This window comes from Culicoides brevitarsis, chromosome 2 (genome assembly GCF_036172545.1).
Source record: "Culicoides brevitarsis isolate CSIRO-B50_1 chromosome 2, AGI_CSIRO_Cbre_v1, whole genome shotgun sequence".
In the NCBI taxonomy this organism is placed as follows: Eukaryota; Metazoa; Arthropoda; class Insecta; order Diptera; family Ceratopogonidae; genus Culicoides; species Culicoides brevitarsis.
The window spans coordinates 6324677-6346834 of NC_087086.1; the positions used below are offsets into that span (position 1 = coordinate 6324677).

The window sequence follows — 22158 nt, forward strand, 5'->3', positions numbered from 1 at the left end:
TTTTTACGAGTTTTAAATTTTTGTTCTCAAAAATGTCTTATAAAATATTAGCTGCCAATTTTTTTTATTTTTCAAATTTTGACAATTTAATATTTTATTTTTGTAAAATTTTTAATTTTTGTTACGAAAACATAAATAAAATTTTAATAAAAAAAACTTGAGAATAACTAAAATATTAACTATTTTATAATTTTTTTTAAAAATTTCAGAAAAAAAAAATTTTTTTAGCTGTCAAATTTTTTAATTGTCATCTCGTTTAAAAAAATTATCTGCTCATACCCTTAAGAAAAACTCAAAATTAAATTTTGAGCAAAATTTTTTTAAATCACTGAAATTGTTTAAAAATTGCTTTTAAATAATTTTTCGAGCGCTTTTACAATTCAAATTCATGGCTATTCTATTCCGTTTCAAAAACGTAGCAATCACATAAAGCCTTAAAAACTACCATTGCACTCCGCTGCAAGAATTTCATGCAGTTTTTGTGCAACTTTTTTAATATTAGAATGAGTTTGAGTACAAAAAACTTAAAAATATTTTTTTTTCATAAGGAACAGTGGTACATGAAATAAATTCGCGCGAGCTGCGTACCTCATCGTGTTTGTTCCCGTTATCAAATATCAACAGTAGCTGTTTAAAAATCGCGAATCCAGCAAAAGCCAGCTAAAAAAAGAAACAATTATCACTGTCAGCATTCAGTCTGTCTCGATCGTCGTCTCGAGCGATGAATCGAAGTTCAATAAAAAAAATTGTTGTTGCCTTAAAATCTACATTCCTACTCGTTCTAATAAAGCGTTCAACTACGTTCTACGTGTTACGGTGTCTAAAAATTACTCAATAATAATTGACTGCTGGGCGATCGCTGATGATTGATTTCCGCCAAAATTTCGCCCTGTTGCTTGATGACTTCCTCCTCGTACTCGAGTTGCTTCTGGCGTTGCAGCTGACGTTGTTTCTCGTCTTCCGACGACTCCGAGGAGGCTTTTTTGGGCATCTTACACAGAATGATTTTGGAGCCGTGCACCTTTTGTAAATGCGTGTGCAACAATTGATTTGTCTTGAGTTTCGTAAGGCAAAGGGGGCATTCGTGATTCACAATTTCGTCGTCTGTCGCCGGTTTTTCGTGTCGTTTCTGATGGCGCGTCAACATAAAACGTACTTTGGTCTCGTAATCGCACTCCTGACACTTGAAGGTCTCGTGATTCTTGTGAAATTTCGTCATGTGGTAGCGATATCCGGAGTCTGAGAAGAATTTTGCGTCGCATTTGGCACAACGGAGCTTCTGAAGACGCAAATGTACGGACTCAATGTGCAACCGAACATTTTTTTTCTCCATAAACAACTTCTGGCAGATGTCACATTTGTATCGGGGACCTTCTTTCGCCGCTTTAATGCGAGTTCTGTGTGCATTTTCGTGCGAACGGACCTTTTGATACGCATCAAAGTCTCTGCCACAAAATTTACATGTGAAATTCTGCTGATTTTCGGTTCTCACAACACTCGGGCGTCTTCCGCAATCCTTCGAAAGATGCTCCGACAACATCTCGGCAGTGTAAAAAGTGCGCCGACATCCCATTGTCGTGCATTTTATTGTCTTCAAGTCGCGATGCTTCCGCGACAAATGCATATCAATGTTTTTATACGCCTTATTCGGGCTAAACGGGCAAATTCTCTTCTTCGGACTGCTTCCGTCGAGATTCATCGAGATTGCGTGACCATCAATTAACGCATCCAAGTCCAAATCCAGCGTCAAAGGCGGTAAAGTATCAATATTTTTGCATTCCTCGGAGATATTTAGGTCTTCAGCGAGATATGCCAAGATATCTTTCGTTTCTTCCGCCAATTGTCGTTCTTCCTTTTCCACAGCGGCACTATCGACAATCGTAATAACGGGCGGCGTCACGGAAATTTCCTCCCCGCAACTCGTAGCTTCCTTCAAAAGTGTCTCTTGCAGCACATTTTGCGTTTTTCGCAGCAATTTCCAGAATTTCCATCCATCCAGGAGACGCGTTCGACAATTTGCACACAAATTATCCGGTTCTCCGGGCAGCACTTTGAAGCCCGCATACTCTTCGAACACCGTACGATACGATTTGCCATCGAAATCTGTCGCATCGTGCACATTGAATGCCAATTGGATCGGATCATCGAGCGAAAAGTACTTGGAAATGTCGAGGCACGAAACATCCAACAAGCAACAGCGACAACTATCCGACAAATCCGACTGGAAATGCGCAAAAATCCAATAAGAATTTTATTTTTTGCATGAAAAAGGCACTTTACTCACCATTTTGCGCAGGAAATTTCACGAAAAAGCGATGAAAGAGGGAATTTAGAGGCGAATTTGGTGCGACGACGACATGAATTCCGCAAATTGGCAAACTTCCGATGGTAAACACTATGGAAACACGTACAGCGTCATTGCAGTAGGCCTTGATCATACATGACGTGACCTCGACAACATCTTTTCAATTGCTCTCCAAACTCAGATTTATTTTTTTTTTAATTCAAATATATTTTTTATTCATTTACGTTCATTTTTTGGGTGCTTATTAATAGAATATCTCAGTAACAATGAATTTTTCGGGACGCGCAATATCTAATACTGGTCAGTATTTTCTGTTAAAAGCAAGATTTTGTGCAAAATTAATAGAATTTTCGTCATGGAGTAACAACGGATAATTTTTAAGCGATTTTTTTTTTTGCAACATTCAACATTCAAAGGGTGGTTTGACCACTTTTGACATCCATCTTTGGCTTCTAACAATTTTTTTTTAATTTTTTGATTATGATTTTTTTTGCTTATTTTTAGTGAAACAGGACAGAGAGACATCCACAGATCCAATAAGAGTTTTTTTTTGGACCGTTATAGCATTCCAAAAGCGTTTTCTGTTTCGCGTTCCATTTTTGAAATAAAATTTTTTGAAAATATAGAAATTTTTAGATTTTCATATGAAAAACTTATAAAATTATTCAATTTTGAATTATTTAATTAATTTTGATTTTTTAATATTTTTTTAAATGATTTTTTCATTTTCAAAAAATAATAATAATTTTAATAATTTAAATAATTTTTCTAAAATTTTTTTCAAAAATATTTTGAAAATTTTATTAAAAAAAAAAAATTTAAATATAAATAGTTATATTTTTTTTCTCTGAAATAAATATTCATATTGAATAAAAAAATAAATCAAAAAAAAAAAATAATAATTCTTGAAAATATATTCTAAAAAATTTAATTAAAATATTTGATTTAAAAATTTTAAAAAATAATTTAAAAAATAATTTAAAAAATAAAAATAATAATATTTAATTAATTAAATTAATTAAAATATGTAAAAAAATAATTAAAATAAAAAAATATTTTTTAGTCCTTATATTTAAATATAGTAAAAAATTAATTTTTTTATATTTTAATCAAAATGTTTACGAAAAAAACTTTAAAATAATTCAAAATGTTCTGAAATTAGCTTTTAAAATTTAAATTTAATTATTTTTGAATTTTTAGTGATAAATGTTAATTTTAATTTCTTTAAATTTTTAAAAATTCTAAAATTATTAATGTTCAGAAAATATTTTTTTTTTTTACAAAAAAGTGGTAAATTTTTTTAAATTTTGGATTGTTTTTCAAAAAATTTTTAAATATATTTTTATAATTAATATTTTGTGAATTTTAGAATTTCTAACTCTTTAAAATATAAACAAAAAAATATTTTGAAAATTTTTTTTAACTTTTTGGTCGTTATTTTTTAATTTTTTTTATTATTTAAAATATTCATAAAAAATTTTTTAATAAATCAAAATGTCAAAAATATTTAAAATAAAAAAAATAACGGTGAAATAGAAAAAAAGCTTAAGAAATCAATCAATATTTATGAAAAAGTATTTCAAAATCTATATAAAATTCCTATATTGCAAATGATTATTTTTGATAAAAATGTTAAAAAGGAAACGCGAAACAAGATAACTTTTTGGAATGTGATAAAAAAAAAAGAATTTAAACGACAACTGCTCCAGCTTCTGATCTCGAAAGCGGCAAATCGGGACATTCGCGCCAATTATCAGTAGCCTAAAATTACAAAAATTTAATTTTCTTCTAAAATTTCAGGGAAAAAAACAATTTTTTTCTCTTACCGGATCATAACACTCAAACGAAGTAATCGTAATTTGTGCCCGATAAAAGTTAACTTCGCACGTTTGATCGCCGCCCGCGACATACAACAATCCATCTGCCGAACAACATGCAGGACTGGCCCTCGGAACTGTCATTGGAGCAACTGTCGTCCATTTATCCTCGTCAAAGTTGTATTTTTCGACAGTTCGAAGCACTTCCTGATGCGAACTATTCCCCCCTACGACATACAAATTCCTATCGAGTATCGCGACACCCATTTGACAACGCGCCGTTTGCATGGGAGCCAAATTTGTCCATTCGTGCGTTACGGGATTGTAACTTATCAAGTCGGGAAGATGTCGACTGGCTGTCGTGCATCCGCCCACAATGTAAATTAAGCCTTCAAAACTCACGACACCCATACTGAAACGCGCTTCGGGCAATTCTCCAAGTCGAATCCACGTATCTTTGACGGGATCGTACATTTCCATGGTGCTTCCGATGTCTTCGCCAACCCATCCGCCGAGTGCAACGAGAGTTCCGCCAATGGCGCACAATCCAAACTCGCATCGAGGCATTATCATGGGCGACAGGGGTTCCCACGTGTCAGTTTGGGGATCATAAGCTTCGCCATTTGCGAGAATTTGACTGCCACGTTCGCCGCCAAAGACGAAAATTTTGCCGCCGAGTGACGCGACGCCGGGTAAAATGCGCCCAACTTGCATCGGAGCTACTTCTTGCCATTCCTTGCGGAAAATGTCGTATTTGATGACACTTTCGAAGATGCAATCTGTCTTCCAGGACTGTAAATTGCTTGGTTCGCGACGCGATCCGCCGATTATGTAAATGCTCTTTTTCGCACTGATGCGCGGACTCACTCGCACAGGCACGAGATGCCCTCGACCCGAAACGAGATCTTTTTTGATGGATTTTAAGGCGACTTGGAGCGAGACATCGTGACATTCCTCGATAGCGGCATTCACATAACGGATATTCACGAGCGGCAAACGCACATTTGCGAGAATATCGAAGACGTAGCGACGGCGATTGAGTGTGTCGTGTTTAATCCAACGCAGAGCGGCATTAAAAACCTGACATTCGCTGTCGACACGCAACGCTTCGGAGGAAATGAGTCTTATGAGGAGATTCGAGTCGATATCGAGGAGTTCTTGTTCCAATGCGACCTCGGGAAATTGTGTGTTGACGAATGTTTGGGCAGATTGCACGAGGGCGGCGCACGAATGTGTCTCGGCGAACCGCAAAATTCCTAAGGCATTACTCGGATGCAATTCGCGCACGAGAAATTCACAGCAACCGTCGACAACTTCGATAATTTGAAGCATATCTGCTGCTGCGAGCAATTCTTGCACATTTTTCTGATCGATATCGACTTTTCCCGTGTAGATAAATTCAATGAGTTGCCGCAAAATCCCCGAGTCGATCGAATGGAGAGTCACCGTTTTTTGTGTGCCTTCGCTCAAACCGAGATCCGGCCGAAACATCGCCTCAAAGTACTTCGAAGCGCTTGACAGGACGACGCGATGCGCGTTTATGACGCTTTTTCCGGCGACAATTTCAACATCGCAGAATCTCGAGTCGAGACGCAGGAGATTCAGGTTTTGCAGTAATTTGTGTTCATACGAAATGCTCTGGAAACGACGATCTTGCGACGGGACTTGCGGTTGATTCGCATTTGTGCCTGATGTGCTGTTGCTGTTGTTGTTATTGTGCTGTTGTTGAGTCTCGCCGCCGAAGCTGTTCAAGGGAGGCATGATTTTTTTTCAGTCGTAGACGAACATGAAAAAATACTTTCTCTCTCCGTCAATTTGATGTGAAGGAATTTTGTGCCCCGCCTATTGGTTTTGTCGATTTTACGACTAATTTCAGAAGATTTTTTTTTGTGTTTGTCACTTGTTGCGATTTTTTGTGCAAATTTGGATGATTTTTCGATTGAAATTGGAGAATTTGCGTGATTTTTGGATTTTTTTCACTTAAAATTTTTGTTGAATTAGCATGAAGACAAATTCGTTGAATTAGCAGAAAATCAGCTGATGGAATTTATCATTTGCATTCGTCTCAATTATTTCGTTGGGTTATGGCGACGACTGGTAGTTTGTTAAAAAAAATTATTTTTCAATTTTAAAGCTTAAGAACCATCAAAATGACATTCATATCAACTTTCCATAATTTTTGATCAATTTCAAGCGTAAAAATCATAAAATGGGCCTTCATAATAAAAATTATGTATTTTTTATTTTTCAATTTTTAAGCTTAAGAACCATCAAAAAGGCATCCAAAGCACTTTTGTATGATTTTTGATCAATTTCAAGCCTAAAAATTATCAAATGGGCTCTCAAAATGAAAATTACGTATTTTTTACGTAATTTTTACGTATTTTTTATTTTTCAATTTTCAAGCTTAAGAACCATCAAAAAGGCATCCAAAGCACTTTTGTATGATTTTTGATCAATTTCAAGCCTAAAAATTATCAAATGGGCCTTCAAAATGAAAATTACGTATTTTTTATTTTTCAATTTTTAAGCTTAAAAACCATCAGAAAGGCATCAAAAGCACTTTTGTATGACTTTTGATCAATTTCAAGCCTAAAAATTATCAAATGGGCTCTCAAAATGAAAATTACGTATTCAATTTTTAAGCCTAAGAACTATCAAAAATGCATCCAAAGGCATCATAACTTTTGATCAATAAAAATTATCAAATGGGCTTCAAAGGCAGACTTTTGATCAATTTCAAGCTTAAAAATTTAAACAAAAAAAAAATTTTTATAAATATATAAAATTTTTGAAAATTCCTTGTCAATTTGGATAAAAGTTTCAATTTTTTTTCGATTTTTGAAATGAAGCCCAAAAAGTTCAATAAAAAAAAAATCGAGAGGATTAAAAAGTTTTTGACTTTTGACTGAATGATTCACTTTATTAGTATTTTATTACTTGTAAATATAATTAGTAACATAGTTTGAAGTATTTTGATCTATTTATTTGTTTTTTTTTTCTATTTTTCATATAATTTTCTTATTTTTTTATATTAAACACATATAAAGATGATGAATTCTACAAAAAATAATTTTTCTTGTAAATATATTTTTTTTCGTCGTAATTGTTAGTTGGGAGTTCGTTAACCAAAGCACTTGTCAGTTATCACATGCGTTTCAGATGTAACCCGCAGGCAGATCAACTACCAGCAATTGCAGCAGTTCCGTGTTATCGTCATCCGCCAAATCGAAGGGCAGTCGTCCTTGCACATCGCGATCATACTTGAGTTGCTTGTCTGCCGCAAGCAGCAAACGACATGCCTCAATGTGATTTCCCTCAGCGGCGCGATGCAACGGATTTTGCCCATCCTCGTTTTTCACGTCGATCCGAATACCGCGAATACTGAGCAGCATTTTGAGTATTTCGGTGTGTCCCCAGAGCGCAGCCCGATGCAAAGGTGTCGCGCCGCCATTCGTTTGGGCATTCACGTCGGCTCCCGCTTCCAAAAGCATCGTCACAGATCGCGTGTAACCCGTTCGAATGGCATAATGGAGTGCCGTGTATCCGTTGGCGTCGCGATCATTGACATGCCCTTTCTTGATGTGCTTCGCAAGAGCATCGTAGTCGCCGTACATGGCGCACGCCCAAATTCCGCGATCAAAATCGAGCTCTTCGAGCGTTTGGGACACCGAGGGATTCGGCTGGATGTGATTCACGATACCCACGCAATTGTGATTTGTCTTCCTCAGATTAGCCTGACTCGGAAACGGATGTGTCATCGAAATCTTAACTAAAAAAAAAAACTTAAAAACGAAAAAAAGTGACTTAAAACTTAAAAAAATGGGATGAAATGTGTGTTTATCCTTCGCGCTGTAAGGTCCAAGTGATTTCCGACTCGCCTGTGGCGCAAACAACTTTATAGCCGAGCTGTGCAAGTGAATTGATGAGATCAACGGGAGGTGCTTTGATCATAATCCCGTTGTCGACGCACGATACTTTGTTGTTGTAGCGCGTACTCAATGCCGTAATTTCGTCTTGCGTGAGTCCAAATAACGAACCAAAGTCCGAATAGATGCTTCCGCGCACGAAAACGTAGTAGTAGGTGCTCTCGAGGGGCGGCACAACGGGCACGGGAATCGCAACGACGTTGGGCGCAGCAGCAGCTGCGGATTGCGCGTTTACGGAAATTTGACTGGATACGGTTTGCGTGGGTGTCGTGGAACTGTGAATTTGATTGGTTTGCGTCGCTATCGTTTGTGGCGGTGAACTAGATGATTCCATTGAGATTTCTGGTTTATTCGGGAACGTCGATTTTGTTCAAGCCGTCTTCGCGCCCGCTATTTGCTAAGTTGTCGCGTTCGATAATTGCCGATGACGTTTCGCTGTAAAAGGGATCTGGCTCGTTAAACTCCTTTCTCATAGTCCACATGTACTCATTGTAGTCCTGCTTTACTGCCGTTGAACTACTTGCAACTACACGATATCCCAAAACCTGAAAAAAATAATAAATTTTATTAATTTTATGGGTTAAAGTTTATTTGAATTTTTTTTTAACTCAAAAAAAAAATCCTAAATATTTATAAATTAAAAAAATAAAAAAAAATAAAAATTATAATTTAAAAAAAATTGATTAAAAATAAAAAAAAAATATTTTAAAATTAAAAAAAAAATTATTTGAAATGAAAAAAGAATATTTTAAATATAAATAAAATTTGAAAAAAAAAAAATTTTTTTTTTTTTGAAAAATTATTATTGAATTTAAAAATTTATTTATTTTAAGGCGAATAAATTTAATATTTTCAAAAATTCGAGGGGGGGGGGGGGGGAAATAAAAAAAAAAATATTTTTGAATATTTTGTTTGTAATTTTTTAACGTTTTTAGACGTTAAACGTTGATTCTTTACATTTATTTAATTTTAGTTTATATTATTTTAAATTTGAAATTAAAAGTAAAGAAAAATCAACATAAATTATTTTTCACGTGACTTTCAAAAAAATGTTTTAAGCAAATTTAATTAATTAAGCAAATTTCTTTAGTTTTTTGTATAATTTTACCATAAACAGTAATTTTTCATGATTTTTTAATATAAAAATTCCAAAATATGTCAAAAATATTTGTATTTTATATTTAATTTTTATTTTTCCCCCTGAATTTTTTCGACAAAATCCGAGGGGGGGGAGACAAAAAATTGATATTTTTATTTGAAAAAAAATAATTTTTGACCTTTTATGAATATTTTTATTTTTTACATTAAAATTTGAAAATTTTAATCTAATTTTAGAAAATTTTTAGATAAAAAAATCTTTTTAAAAAATATAAATAGTTTTAATCAAATATAATAATTTTTTTTTTTAAAATATTGTTTCATATAATAGGTATATTACAAAATTTAAATAATTTTCAACCTTTCATAAATATTTTTTTATTTTTTCAACATTATAAAATTTTAGTTTTGAAAAAAATTCAACTTTAAAAAAATACTGAATTTTGATACAAAAAATTTTGTAAAAAATATTTTTAGTAAAAAAAATTTATAAAAAATACTGAATTCGATACAAAATTTTTTCAAAATTATTTTTTTTTAAGAAATTTTACGACAGAAAATTTTCTAAAAATTTTAATTTTTTATGAAATTAAAAAAAAACTTATATTCCTTAAAATTTTCAGATTTAAAAAAAAACTCATAATTACCTCTAAAGCAGAAAGAATAATGCACGGATGCTGCAAATAAACAATAGTCGATTCGTCAGAGTAACCACCGCATGGAAAGCGGTTCAGTTGTTCGATATCAGCGGCTGCAAAACAAAATTTCATTCATCAAAAACTCATTTTAATTCTTTTTTTTACAATTTTCTCACCTTTTAGCCCAGACACTAACACACGAAACGGATATTTGTGGCTTTACATGGAAAAAAACAAACAAAAAATTAGTATTTTTTTAACACCAACATGCAACTTGATTTAGAGTCTTTGTTAAAAAAACAACAAGAAGGTACGAAAAAAAAAATTTCCCATATTTAATACTAAATGATGGAAGAAAAACATAAAATATGATAATAATGACATAAAAATTATTATTCGGACTAAACCATTCGCTTTCTCGCATCATCATCGTATGCGACGACGACGACGAGTGTATTTATTCATGACAATCAATGCAACCAAATAACAACAATAGCAACAAGAAAAATAAAGCAGCTGTTAGTTACTCACCTATAGGAAGATAAATTTCCTCGTATCAGAATATATGGCATTGAATATCAGTTCTGGAAAGAAAAAAAGATGGAAACATTTGTAATTATTTTGTTTTTTTGAACATTTTTGAATGATTTTATGAGAAAAAAGTTTTCTAGGTTTTTAGTTTTCATTTAATTTTTTTTTAAACTTTAATTTTTTTTTAATTTATGAAATTAATTTGATTTTAGTAAGACGATTTTTGTAAAATTGATTTTTATTTAAAGGTCCTTGTTCATTTTTAATAAAAATTACGTTTTTAATTTAATTTTTTTTTTCAAATAATTTTTTTTTATAAGTTTCATAACAAAAATTTAAAAAAATTGACATAAAAACCTTAAAATTTATCTTCTAAACTTTCTTTAATTGTAATTTTGTGAGAAAATGTCACAATAATTTTTAAAATTGTTCAAAATTTTATTTTTTTTAAATATTTAAACAAACTAAAATTAAAAATAAAAAAAAAAATTTTAATTTTTTTTAATAAATATTTATAAAAAATATAAATATTTATGAGAAATAAAAAAAAAAATAAATAAATAATAAATATGTAAAAAATATTTAGATTTAAAAAAATTTTTTTATTTTATTTTTTTCATAAAAATTTTAATTTTCATAAAATTTTTATAAAAGAGACAACTATTAAAATTTAGAAAAAAATAAAACTAATGACTAAAATTTTTAATTTAATTTAATATTTTTTATCGATTTGAATTTTTTTTTGCAATATTGGAGATGAAATAAATTTGAATAAAATAAAAATAAAATTTAATAAAAATATAATTTGATTAAAATAAAATTAAATTTAATTAAAAATAAATTAAATTTAATACATTTTTATTTCATAAACTTATTTTAAAAATTTCATTGGTCAATTTTCTCGTAAAATCGCACTTTACTGTTGAGGTCATGGTAAAAATTCTAATTTTCTATTTTTTTCAATAGCAAAAACTTTCATTCATTTATTAACCTTGCCCTCTTTCAAGGCAACATTTTCTCACAAAATCACATTTTTATATTTTTTTTTGTATGTTTTGACGCACTTTTAATCCCCTTCTTCTCACTTAAACAAAAAATTTCGTGTAAAAATCCCCAAAAAGGACAACTTTTTATGTTTATATTTTTTTTTATTTGTCGACACGACGTCGATTCTCTGTCAATTGTCATTTGATACTAGATTTCTGCTACCTGTTCCTCCAGTTGTCTACATTCCATTCCCTCCCCATGTTCGTCGAGCATCGACACAAATGTTAAAGTTCATGACATAATACGACGACACTTTTTTTTTCCGTGTGAATCGATAAATTGTGGCATTGTATAACGCATAATTGGACTCAGTGTCACGTAATTTGTCTATTAAATTAAAAAATTGTGAGTCATCTGCGTGAAAATTTCACCGATTTGACGAATTTTTGTCATTTCTCGGGGAAAAACGATCGAAAAGTGGACAAACCGTTAATTATTTATCGGAGTAAACAACGATTTGTATGCAAGTTAGTCGTTTACGAGACTCACGAACGGATTTTCATTCATACTTTCGCTGCGAGGTGCCATAAAAATGTGAACGACATCCGAAAATTACACGTTTTCCTTTGGATTTCAGGTGAAAATGGGAGAAAATCGATAAGCAACACGCATTAATTAGCTTTTAATGGGCATTGCGAGTACTTTACGTGACGACAACAACAGCTAAACACACCGTTGGGTGTTGTTTACGACAATTGAATCCACACTGTGTGAGATGACGACACTTTCTTGTTAACACATTCATCAAAAAAAATTTTTTTTTTTTCAAAGTGATTTTTTTGCGTCTCATTTTTCCTCATATTCGGTCGAAAAACGCATTTTTTACGGATTTTTATACTTTTTTAATGGCTCCAAAGGTAATTTATGCCTTTTTACGTCTCCTACGTTACACAAGCGACGTACAGTAAAATGGAGTCTAATGAGCCGAAACTTGTTTTTCGCATTTCTCGAGCTCCAGCTGACACTTTTTGCATTACCTGATCGTTTAATTACTGCAACATGCTATGATTTCACGAACAAATGCCGAAATTGTCACTTTTGGCAAGTATTTGATGGAAAAATTCAACTTTTAATACGGGATTGCTTGATGACCGACACTCGCACTTGTTAATTTTTGGGCACGAATTGCCGAGTAGGTTGAATGAGGCACAATTTGACGCGAGGCAAGGGACTATGTCGCAATCTGTGAGGATTAAAATAAAGAATTTCAGTCAAAAAAGTTAAATTTTTAATGAAATTTGAAGAATTTTGGAAATTTCTTACCTGAAATCGAGACTCAAGGCTAGTTTTGAACAATTTTCATCAAAAACTTCAAGTGACATCGCCCGAAAGAGCTTAAAACTGAAGTTGCCGGTTGAAAAAAATGAGTTTTCGTAAATATCGAACGCCTTTGCCTTCATTTCCGAAGTTTTTGCCTGTCACAGAGATCCCAAGTGAGCCAAAATACAAAGGAAAGCTCTCAGAATCATCAGTTTTGGTCACAAATCCTGAAGAAGCGCAAGAATTACATGAAAATGGATGCTTCGGAGTTAGTAATCGTTTCCAGAAACAATTCGTGAACGAAAGATTTTACGAAATTCGTGACGGATTTGCATCGGAAGAGGAAAATTCTGAAGAAAATACCATTTTAGGGCGTTGTGAATTGACGGAGGACTTGAAATTATTTCCAGAAGAGGCCTTTTTCTTGCATTTTTCGTTAAAAGTGCTTCGAATATTCGATGAAAATGATCGTGAGATGACTTCAGAAGAGATTTTGATGAAATTTATCGAAGCCAAAAGAAATTTCGTAACAAATTTCGTGGCATATCAATATTGCAGAGCGAAAAATTGGGTTGTGAAAGATGGAACAAACTTCGGAAGTGACTTTTGTAAGTAAATTTTTCGATTTTTCAAATTTTTAGATTAAATTTTTCCCATTTTTAGTACTTTACCAACTTGGGCCTCAATATTTTCACTCACAATTTACGGTTAAAGTCCGAAATACGCTCGATACCGAGGACAAATTTCCTTCAAAACAATTTCTCGGATGGTATCGCATCTCAGAGACGAGTAAAAAGGAGTGTCTCGTCATCGAAGTTGTTCCTCCAAGTGCAAATTCAATGGATCTTCTCACTCGATTGCGTGATTTTCGCGTTCGATTACTCACCTTTAAGCGTTTCAACCTGTGGAAAGGCACCAAAAGCGTCTCAACGTAATTTTCTATTCGTTTAATCGCCAAATAAAATCTCTTTTTCTAACATTATGACTACTTATGGATCTACGGCAGCGGCTTTCCCGGATTATTTTTCATCCATTCTTTCTGTTTCTTCGTGATTCCCGTTCTTCGGAATTCGGCGCGTTCCGCGAGGTAAATTTCCGTGCATTCCTTCTTCAATTCCTCGTCGGCATACCATTTAATTTGACATTTTTTTAGGTTTTCGTTCTGTTTTTGGCACGAATACCACATCATGAGGCCCTTTTCCTTGCAGCAATTCTCGAATTCCTTCACTTCCTCAGGGCATTTGTAGAGTTTTGTGCGTTCGCGTATGATTTTCGGGATGCAAACTTCAAGTTCGACCTTTCGCAGCGATCTGTCGTCGGGATCGCCCAAGCCATGAGGACCTCCGGTGTTGTTATGAACCATTTTTGGATGCTAAAAATCTTTGCTTTTGGAAACAGCTGACGGATTTGACGGAGGATAGTCGAAATGTGACATCCGTTTTGACTTTATCACTTTCATTCGTCTCAAAAATGCTAAAAAATCAAAACAAAAATATTTTTATCGGAAGGAAAATGGATTTAAGCTTACCTTATTGTCGATTTTGCTTGTCAAACCTTGAAAAAGTCACAGAATTCGTGGATATCCAACAATATTCGGACCTCGTTGATAAAATCATTCAGATTTTTCACTTCAATCCTGTGGAAATAGATAAAAATCCATCAATTTTGTGTCTTGAATGCCATTCTCGAGTACTATCCACCGCCGCGTTCATCGAAAATGTACAAAAAAATCAAAAAGTAATAGAGGAAAGTCTCGAACGGAGTGAAAATGTGTTCGTCAAACAAGATCCTGAGCTCCAAATGGATGTTGAATACTTAGAAGAAGCATTTGAAACGAGTTCCGAGTCTTTCATCTGCCACTTGTGTGAAGAAAATTTCTCTTCGAAGCAATTTTTGAAGCAACACATGGACGAAGAACACTTGGAAACTTCCAAAAAACATCAAAAAGTTCCTGAAATCGACAAATATCTCATTTGTGAGCTTTGTGACGCGCAAAATTTCCCAACTTTTAGTCAAATGTCGGATCATTATCAAGCCAAACACGGGATTCGAGGGTACGTTCGTTGCTGTAACAAGCAATTCTTCACAAAGAAGTCTGTAGTCAATCATAACGAAGTTCATTTGAATCCTGTCGACTTTATGTGCAAAATTTGTCAGAAATTATTGCCGGATAAATACACTTTAAGAGATCATGAATTGAGACACAATCCTGACGAAGCGAAAAAATTCGAATGCGATCATTGCCACAAAAAATTTCATGTCCAAAAGGATTTAGCTGATCACATAAATCGTCTCCATCGCACGAAAACGGAGCCAGAGAAACGTCAAAATTGTAAATTGTGCGAAAAATCGTTCGTTTCGAAATATTCTCTCATGACACACAATCGAAGGTTTCACATGGACCTCGAAAAACCAATTTGTGAGTAAAATTTTTGACTTTTTTTGAAAAAAAAATTAATTTTTTTTAAATTTTTTATTTTAAAGGTGAAACATGCGGCAAAGAATGTCTTTCGAAAGCCGACTTAACAGCTCATATCAAAGCTCGTCACACGAAAAGTGTTCGTCATAAATGCGATATTTGCGGAATTTTCGTCAAATATCTGCAAAAACACAAGCAAATTCATGTCGAGTCAAAGTTGCATCTGAAATGCGATATTTGCGGGTTGGAAACGACGACGCACAAGTATCTGCGATTGCATATGAAGATCCATTCCGGTGAAAAACCGTATACTTGTTCAACGTGTAATGCTTCGTTCAAGCGGAAAAACACCTTTGAAGATCACATGAGCATCCATAACGGCATTCCGAGGCATTTTTGCAACTTTTGCGGACGATCGTTCAATAATTCGGGCAACAAATCCAGACACATAAAACGCAGGCATTCACAACAAATGGCAGAAATGAAGAAAAAAATGAAAGGAATTAAGGAAAAAGGTCCAAGTTTTGGTCCAAGAAGAGAAGTTTTGAAAAAAATAAATTAAAAAATTTCGATAATTTTTCTCCGGATGTCAACATGAAGCAATTGATGGCTTAAATTAATAATGAGGGTACAAATAAATTCGAAATGAAGATTCAGTTTTCATTGCTTTAGATCTCTATTAAGAAAAAAAATAAAAAGAGAAGAAAAAGTTCATAAATTTAATAAATTGTTACAAAAATGATTAATTTTTATGGTATTTAAAAAAAATATCAATTAAAATAATTTTTTTAAATTGTTATAAAAATTAAAAAAAAACAAAAATTAATATTTTATAATTTTTTTAAAAAATATTTTATAAATTTTTTGTCTGTTTTTTCATTAATTTTTTTGTCTACCATACATAATTTTATTCAAATTGCTAAAATATAATTTAAAAAAAATTGAAAAAAAAAATCATTTAAATCAATTTTAACCCAAATTCCTATTTAAACACATTTTTGATACTTAGTATCATTTTTTAAATTTTTAATTAATTTATTTGTAATTTATTTTTTCAAATTTTTCTTCCTTAAATAAGGCCGCTCCAAACGAAACTCAATAGTTTTGTCCGATGCCCCATTTTAAATTCGAAAATCCAATGGGGCAAAATAAAAAAAAAAGTTAAAAATTTCATCAAAAATTACCGATTTTTGGTGTATTTCCATAATTTTTCATAAAACTTTCAAGAAAATTTTTCAATTTTTAGTAATTTTTGTCTTAAAAATCGTATTTTAACATAAAATTTTCTTTTAAAAATAATTTTTATAAAAATTATTGAATTTTTGTTTTCAAAAAAATTTTAACAGTTATTTTTTTAAAATTCATTTTTTTCAATTTTAATTAAAAAATTTTTAAATCAATTTTTGATACACAAATATCAATGTAAAAAAGTCAAAACAACAAAAATATTCATTAAAAATCAAAAATTTACAAAAAAATTGGCATTTTGTATGAAAAAAAGTATTTCAAATTTTTTTTTTTTTTTTGCCCCCCCCATTTTTATTTATAAAATTTTGGACAAAACTATTGAGTTTCATTTGGAGCGGCCTAAATATAAATAAAATAATTTTTTTTTTAAATTTAATTTTTTTTAATTTTTATTTATTTTTTTTATTTTTATTTTAAAATTTTATTTTAATTTAATAAAATTAAATTTAAGTCTGTGAATAAAATAAAATTTTACTTAAATAATTTTTTTTTTAATTTTCTTGAAAAATATTTGAAAACTCTTGAAAAAATTAAAATAATTCAACTCACGTTTATTCAAAAAAAAAAAAAAAAAAAAAAAAAAAAAAATCGTTCCATTATTTTGCTTTTAGCGCATTTATTACTTCACCTCCTTAAATCACTCATTCAGTTGAAAAGTAAAATGTATTCAGTGAACCATAAAAACTGGATGTTCTTTCAAAGCTCCTACCGCCAAAGTGAATTACCATCGACAAACAACGATGTTCGGGCGCAAAAAAAAAAGATAAGACAATGCATTTGCTGAAACCAATGAAGTGGCATTAATTTTATTACACCCAAGAGACAGATAATAATAATATCAATTCTTCCACTTTTTCAGTTTTTTTTTCTCGTGCGACGGCGGAAATGTGATTGGAAACGGAAGAAATTTGTGCGAACTGAGCTTTTGTTTTTTAAAAAAGGATACAATTTATTTTCGAGCGGCGGCAGAAGAAGACGAAGAAGAAGAAATTTATTGAATGTGAACAAATGAAAATTATTATATGGGAAAAGTTTTTCTATTCATCTTATCTCTTGTCAGAAGGAGAAACTCTTCTGTAATGCGAGGGTAGTTGTAAGTCATAACTGACTGAGTGCGTTCATTACCTCGTACAGCACGAGAGGAAAACTTGAACGAGTTTGAAACGGATATATAAAATAAAAATAAAAGTTATCTTCAGCAGCTGAGATGTTTTTGCCATTGTTTCGTTCGCCTTTCAATTTGTGCCGATGATGCGACGATGATGATGATGGGAAGTTGTAAATTGAACTTTTGCTACACTTTCTTGTAGTTTTTATCGCTTTTTTGTCTGTTTCCTTCGTTTCTTGGTTTTCAAAAAAAAAAAGGGTTTTAAAAAATTTTATAAGTGCACATAAATCAAATGGGCAGCTGTAAACTTTTTTTTTTAGTTCAATAATTTAATTCGTAAAAAGGGTTTCAGCAACAGAACAAATATTCGGAAAATTATTGGGAAATAATCATGCATTTCAATTTTTGCGGTGCATTGGCGAGTGTAAGTAATTAATCGGTCGAATAGTTTCCATTAACGGTATTATTTACAGAAATTTGGTTATTTTATATTGTTTGTCACTGTGGGGTGAATTTGAAAAATTTTAGGACGATTTTTCAATTTTTTTTAAAAATATTTTAAAAATTTAACAAAAAAATAAAAAAAATATTTTACATTAATTAATTTTTAAATAAATGAAAATTTATTAATAACTTAATTAAAAATTTATTAATTAAAAATTATTTTTTTTAAATTAAAGAAAAAAATATCAAAATATAAATAATTAAATAAAATAAATAAACTTAATATTATTGAACAATTAAAAATATATTTTTTTTAAATTAAAAAAAAATATAAAAAATTAATTACTAAACAATTAAAAATTATATATTTTTTTTAATTAATGAAAAATATCAAAAAATAAAATATATACTTTATAAAAATTAAAATAGAAATTTTTGCAAAAAATTGTTTTGCTTACGTTACTAATTTTTTTTTTTTCATTTTAATTTCAATATTAATGTCTTCACAAAGAAAATTTATTTTATTATTTGTAAAATTTTAACGAAAAATTATTTTTTTTATTTAATTATTTAAATTAAATATTTAAATTTATTTTGATTAAAAAATATAAAATATTTTCTCATTTTTTATTATTTTATTTTCCTCAAAAAAAAAATAAATAAATAAATTAATAAAAATATTGAAAAAAAAATAAAAAAAATTAAATCATTTTTTTAAATAAAAATAAAATTATTAAAAAAATAATAAATTTATAAAAATAAAAAAAAAATAATTTTGAGTAAATTAAATAATTCGTCCCACAGTGTTACATATTTTAACCAGAATCAAACGCAAACAAATGAGCTTAAAACTGTTTGTTAATTGATTCTATTTCAAATGTGGCTTTTAATATTCATAACGAAATCTTCATTGAAATTTATTTTTATCTAAAACTGTCAATTTTAATTCTAAATTTTATTTTTTTAATTAACTTTTTTTTGTTGTTTATTGAAAAAATCTTAAATCTCCAACAAATAAAATAATTTTCTTATCCAATTATTTCCTTATCGAAATTTAATTTTGCTTTTGCAAAACAACAACAACAAACGAAACAAAAACATTTAAAAAGACAATTTTGGAAAATTTATTGCAAATTGTTTCTCGTTTTTCTGCACTTCGCCCGACTTATCCTTAGAATTTTAATTGCTCCGAAATTTAAATTTAATATTAAAATAAATAAATAACCATATATCGGTTTTAATAACTTGGAGTCCATTGAGGCATTTTATTCAATTTTCTCTCTCTCTCTCTCTGGATTACGGATTTTACGAAGAAAAAGCGAAATTGATGCTAATTGAGTCGATTTATGTCGAGAGAGTAGTTTGGATTCTTATGCAAATATTTACTTGCGCCGCCTTGCATCATCGCCGTATTTTTCTCTTATTTGCACAAAGCACTTGCTATTTACCTTTGACTCGTCTCTTCTCCTGTCAAAAGGTGCATTTTTTCCGCCGCCTGTGTGTGAGTTGTAAATGTAAGCAGAAACATTTTAATTTGCCAAACAAAGCAACGAAAAAAAAAATGGTTTTTTGCCTCAGACCATGCAAAAGTACAAAATTAGCTTTGAATAAAAATTTTCCAGTTTAAAACTTTGAGGAGCATTCAACCATTCAGCTTCGTAAATTACTCAGAATAAATATAAAAATCTCACATAAATGTGTTTCAGCACTTCATAAAGCACAATAAAGATCTCGGAATTTATGTTTTTCGTAGTGCAAATTTTCTATTTTTCACACAAAGACACGAGAAATCTTCAGAACAAATGGGACTGCTCAAGTGTTTTCCCCCCGTAACCTTCTATTTTCTAAATAAATCAGAGGACTCGAGTGTTCGTGTGTGTGTTTGGGGAGAGAAAGTGAGGCAATTCACACACAAAAAAAAAAAATTGAAATGAATGTTCTCGAGTTGAATGAGGCAATAAAAATAAATAAAATTTAATGGAGAGCAAGTGTTTGAACAAAGTACCTGACAAAAATTATTAGAATTTATGAATGTCCGTCGTCGTTTGTTTGTTTCTTTAAATTTCACAAAAGGAGCTATCAACGACAGATTTTGCACTTATGTCTGTGGAGGCGTCTTGTTTTTTTTTATTATTTTATTTATTATGATTTTTAAGGGTCTATAAAGGAAAATCACACATATTAAAAAAATGAAAAAAAAATTATAATATTTAAATAAATAAAAAAAAAAATTAAAAAATAAGTTTTTGAATAATAAAAAAAATATTTTTATAATTTTTCTTGATTTTGAAACTCTGAAAAAATTAAAAATAATTTTTTGTCGAAAACTTTTAATTTTTTCGAATTTTTATTTTAATAAAATTATTAATATAATTAATTAATTTAATAAAAATTAAAAATAAAATAAAAAAAAAATTACCAAACATTTTATTCACATTTCAAACGTAATTAAAATTAAAAATTATCCCCTTAAAATTTTTAAAGGATTTTTTTTTATATATTTTATTTATTTTTTGAGAATATTTAAAAATATATTTCTTTTTTTATTTTATTTTAATTTTAATTTTTTATTATTAATTATTTTATTTTTATTTATTCTAAAGAATTTTTTTTTAAATTTTATTATTTTAATGATGTAATTAATAAATTGAATTATAAATCATTACATAATTAAAATAATAAAATTTAAAAAAAAATTATTGTATTCTTTTTTCTAAAAATTTAATTTAATTTTTTAATCTTAAACGAAAAATTGTAAAAAATTAAACTTTAAAAATTGAGATAATTTTTTTTTTCATTTTTAAATTTTTAAAGTAATTAATTAAACTTACGATTTTAAAAATTAATATTTTTCTGTTAAAAAACTTCAAAAATTGCATATGTGCGATTTATCCAATTAACCCTTTAAAAATTCTTCGATCATTGCACGAGCAGCGTCAATTTCCGACTGTGTGCCCTCAATTGTGACGATATCTTCGTCCTTGTCTTTACTTTCAATCCAGACATCCGCTAACGTTGTCCTGCGTATTTTTTCAATGCGTTCTCCACAGAGTCCAATGATTCGAGGCACAGAAACACTCAGAACAGTCATTTTTTCCGACATTCGCGGAGGATTTTTCGCCTTGTCGAGAATAAATTTTTGGGCACGATGCACAGCTTCGGGATTGTACTCAAAATTGGGATTTGTGATGACACAAAGTGAATTTTCGGATTCGTTGGAGAAAAACTTGATTTCAGTGCCGGTTGCGTGTTCGATGCTTTTTAATGTTTCTTCACATTTTCCATGGATGAAAGGAAGTGAGGATTTTGGAACGAGAAATTCGAGTTTTGACATTTTTTTGAAGTTGTTTGAATGAAGTACGGGTCTGAAATGAAGAATTGCTATTAAAAGTTGAGAAAAATAAAATGTAAGTAATTTCTGCGGAAAATTAGTCATTAATTAATATGAGCTAATTTCCTTTTTTTTCAAAGGGTAGCTCATTAAATTTCAAAAATTATTTTTTTTTTATTTTTTTATGAAACAAAATTTTGAATAATTTTATAAAAATTTAAATTTAATTAATAAAATAAAATTAAAATAAAAAAAATAAATTAAAAAATTAAGAAAAAAAATTAAAAATTAAAATTAAAAAAATTAAATTTAATTAATTAATTTTTTTTTAAATTTAAAAATTTATTTTTTTTATTTTATTTTTTAATATCAAATATTTTTTTTATGAAATTTAAATTTCTTCAATTTTTATGTAACTTTCATTGTAAAATTTTTCATTAATTTTATTGAATTATAAATTTTTATTCAAAGTCCTTTTTTTATTTTATTTTTAAAAAATAAAAAAAAATCGATCTTCTTTTTAAAATTTATTATTTTTTTTAAATAAAATTTATTATGTTTGTAAATAATATAAAATAAAAAATAAAAAAAAAATTAAATTTAAATTATAAAAAATATTTTCTAAAAAAAATTAAAACATTAAATAAGATAATACAAAATAAGAAAAAATAATAAATTAATTTTTGAAAAATTTAACTTAAAGAAGAAAAATTATTTAATTATTATTTTCGTTTTTTTTGTCATCAAAAAATATTATTTTATTTTTTTTAAATTATTTTTTTTTAATTTTACAAAAATTAAAAAGTAAAAATCTGACTTCAATTAATAATTTTACAATAAAAATTCCTTTATAAAATATTAAACTCAAAAAAATTCTTTTTAAAGTTCTCTTTTAACACTGACCTAAATTTATTCGACACGCGCTCCACACTCAATTAAACTTCTAAATAAAACATTTTAAAATAATTCTAATATTTGCACAA

At 29.7% G+C, this 22158-nt stretch overlaps 8 protein-coding genes across 8 annotated transcripts; 2 read left to right on the forward strand and 6 right to left on the reverse strand.

Annotated features, from left to right (window-relative positions):
* Positions 1-422: 422 nt before the first annotated feature.
* On the reverse strand, positions 423-2370 carry LOC134831233 (zinc finger protein 700-like). The gene is made up of 2 exons (XM_063844908.1): positions 2285-2370; positions 423-2221 (listed from the first exon to the last, which is right to left on the reverse strand). The coding sequence occupies exons 1-2, from the start codon at positions 2285-2287 to the stop codon at positions 821-823; spliced, it is 1404 nt and encodes a 467-aa protein (XP_063700978.1). The 5' UTR covers positions 2288-2370; the 3' UTR covers positions 423-820.
* A 1391-nt stretch (positions 2371-3761) lies between these two features.
* LOC134830051 (actin-binding protein IPP) lies at positions 3762-6107 on the reverse strand. Its single transcript, XM_063843406.1, has 2 exons — positions 4132-6107; positions 3762-4066 (listed from the first exon to the last, which is right to left on the reverse strand). Exons 1-2 carry the CDS (start codon positions 5881-5883, stop codon positions 3995-3997), a joined length of 1824 nt encoding a protein of 607 aa, XP_063699476.1. The 5' UTR covers positions 5884-6107; the 3' UTR covers positions 3762-3994.
* Positions 6108-7035: 928 nt separating this feature from the next.
* On the reverse strand, positions 7036-7883 carry LOC134832372 (ankyrin repeat domain-containing protein 39). The gene has a single exon (XM_063846366.1). The coding sequence runs from the start codon at positions 7881-7883 to the stop codon at positions 7281-7283; it is 603 nt and encodes a 200-aa protein (XP_063702436.1). The 3' UTR covers positions 7036-7280.
* A 79-nt stretch (positions 7884-7962) lies between these two features.
* On the reverse strand, positions 7963-8385 carry LOC134832373 (uncharacterized). The gene has a single exon (XM_063846368.1). The coding sequence runs from the start codon at positions 8383-8385 to the stop codon at positions 7963-7965; it is 423 nt and encodes a 140-aa protein (XP_063702438.1).
* Positions 8251-12483, reverse strand: LOC134832374 (uncharacterized). Its single transcript, XM_063846369.1, has 5 exons — positions 12343-12483; positions 10319-10371; positions 9964-10004; positions 9797-9900; positions 8251-8596 (listed from the first exon to the last, which is right to left on the reverse strand). Exons 2-5 carry the CDS (start codon positions 10357-10359, stop codon positions 8399-8401), a joined length of 384 nt encoding a protein of 127 aa, XP_063702439.1. The 5' UTR covers positions 10360-10371; positions 12343-12483; the 3' UTR covers positions 8251-8398.
* A 48-nt stretch (positions 12484-12531) lies between these two features.
* On the forward strand, positions 12532-13597 carry LOC134832371 (tRNA-splicing endonuclease subunit Sen2). Its single transcript, XM_063846365.1, has 2 exons — positions 12532-13233; positions 13289-13597. The coding sequence occupies exons 1-2, from the start codon at positions 12729-12731 to the stop codon at positions 13558-13560; spliced, it is 777 nt and encodes a 258-aa protein (XP_063702435.1). The 5' UTR covers positions 12532-12728; the 3' UTR covers positions 13561-13597.
* Positions 13572-14027, reverse strand: LOC134832375 (COX assembly mitochondrial protein homolog). Its single transcript, XM_063846370.1, has one exon. It carries the CDS (start codon positions 13986-13988, stop codon positions 13623-13625), a length of 366 nt encoding a protein of 121 aa, XP_063702440.1. The 5' UTR covers positions 13989-14027; the 3' UTR covers positions 13572-13622.
* An 89-nt stretch (positions 14028-14116) lies between these two features.
* Positions 14117-15926, forward strand: LOC134832370 (zinc finger protein OZF-like). The gene is made up of 2 exons (XM_063846364.1): positions 14117-15044; positions 15110-15926. Exons 1-2 carry the CDS (start codon positions 14138-14140, stop codon positions 15604-15606), a joined length of 1404 nt encoding a protein of 467 aa, XP_063702434.1. The 5' UTR covers positions 14117-14137; the 3' UTR covers positions 15607-15926.
* The last annotated feature ends 6232 nt before the right edge of the window (positions 15927-22158 follow it).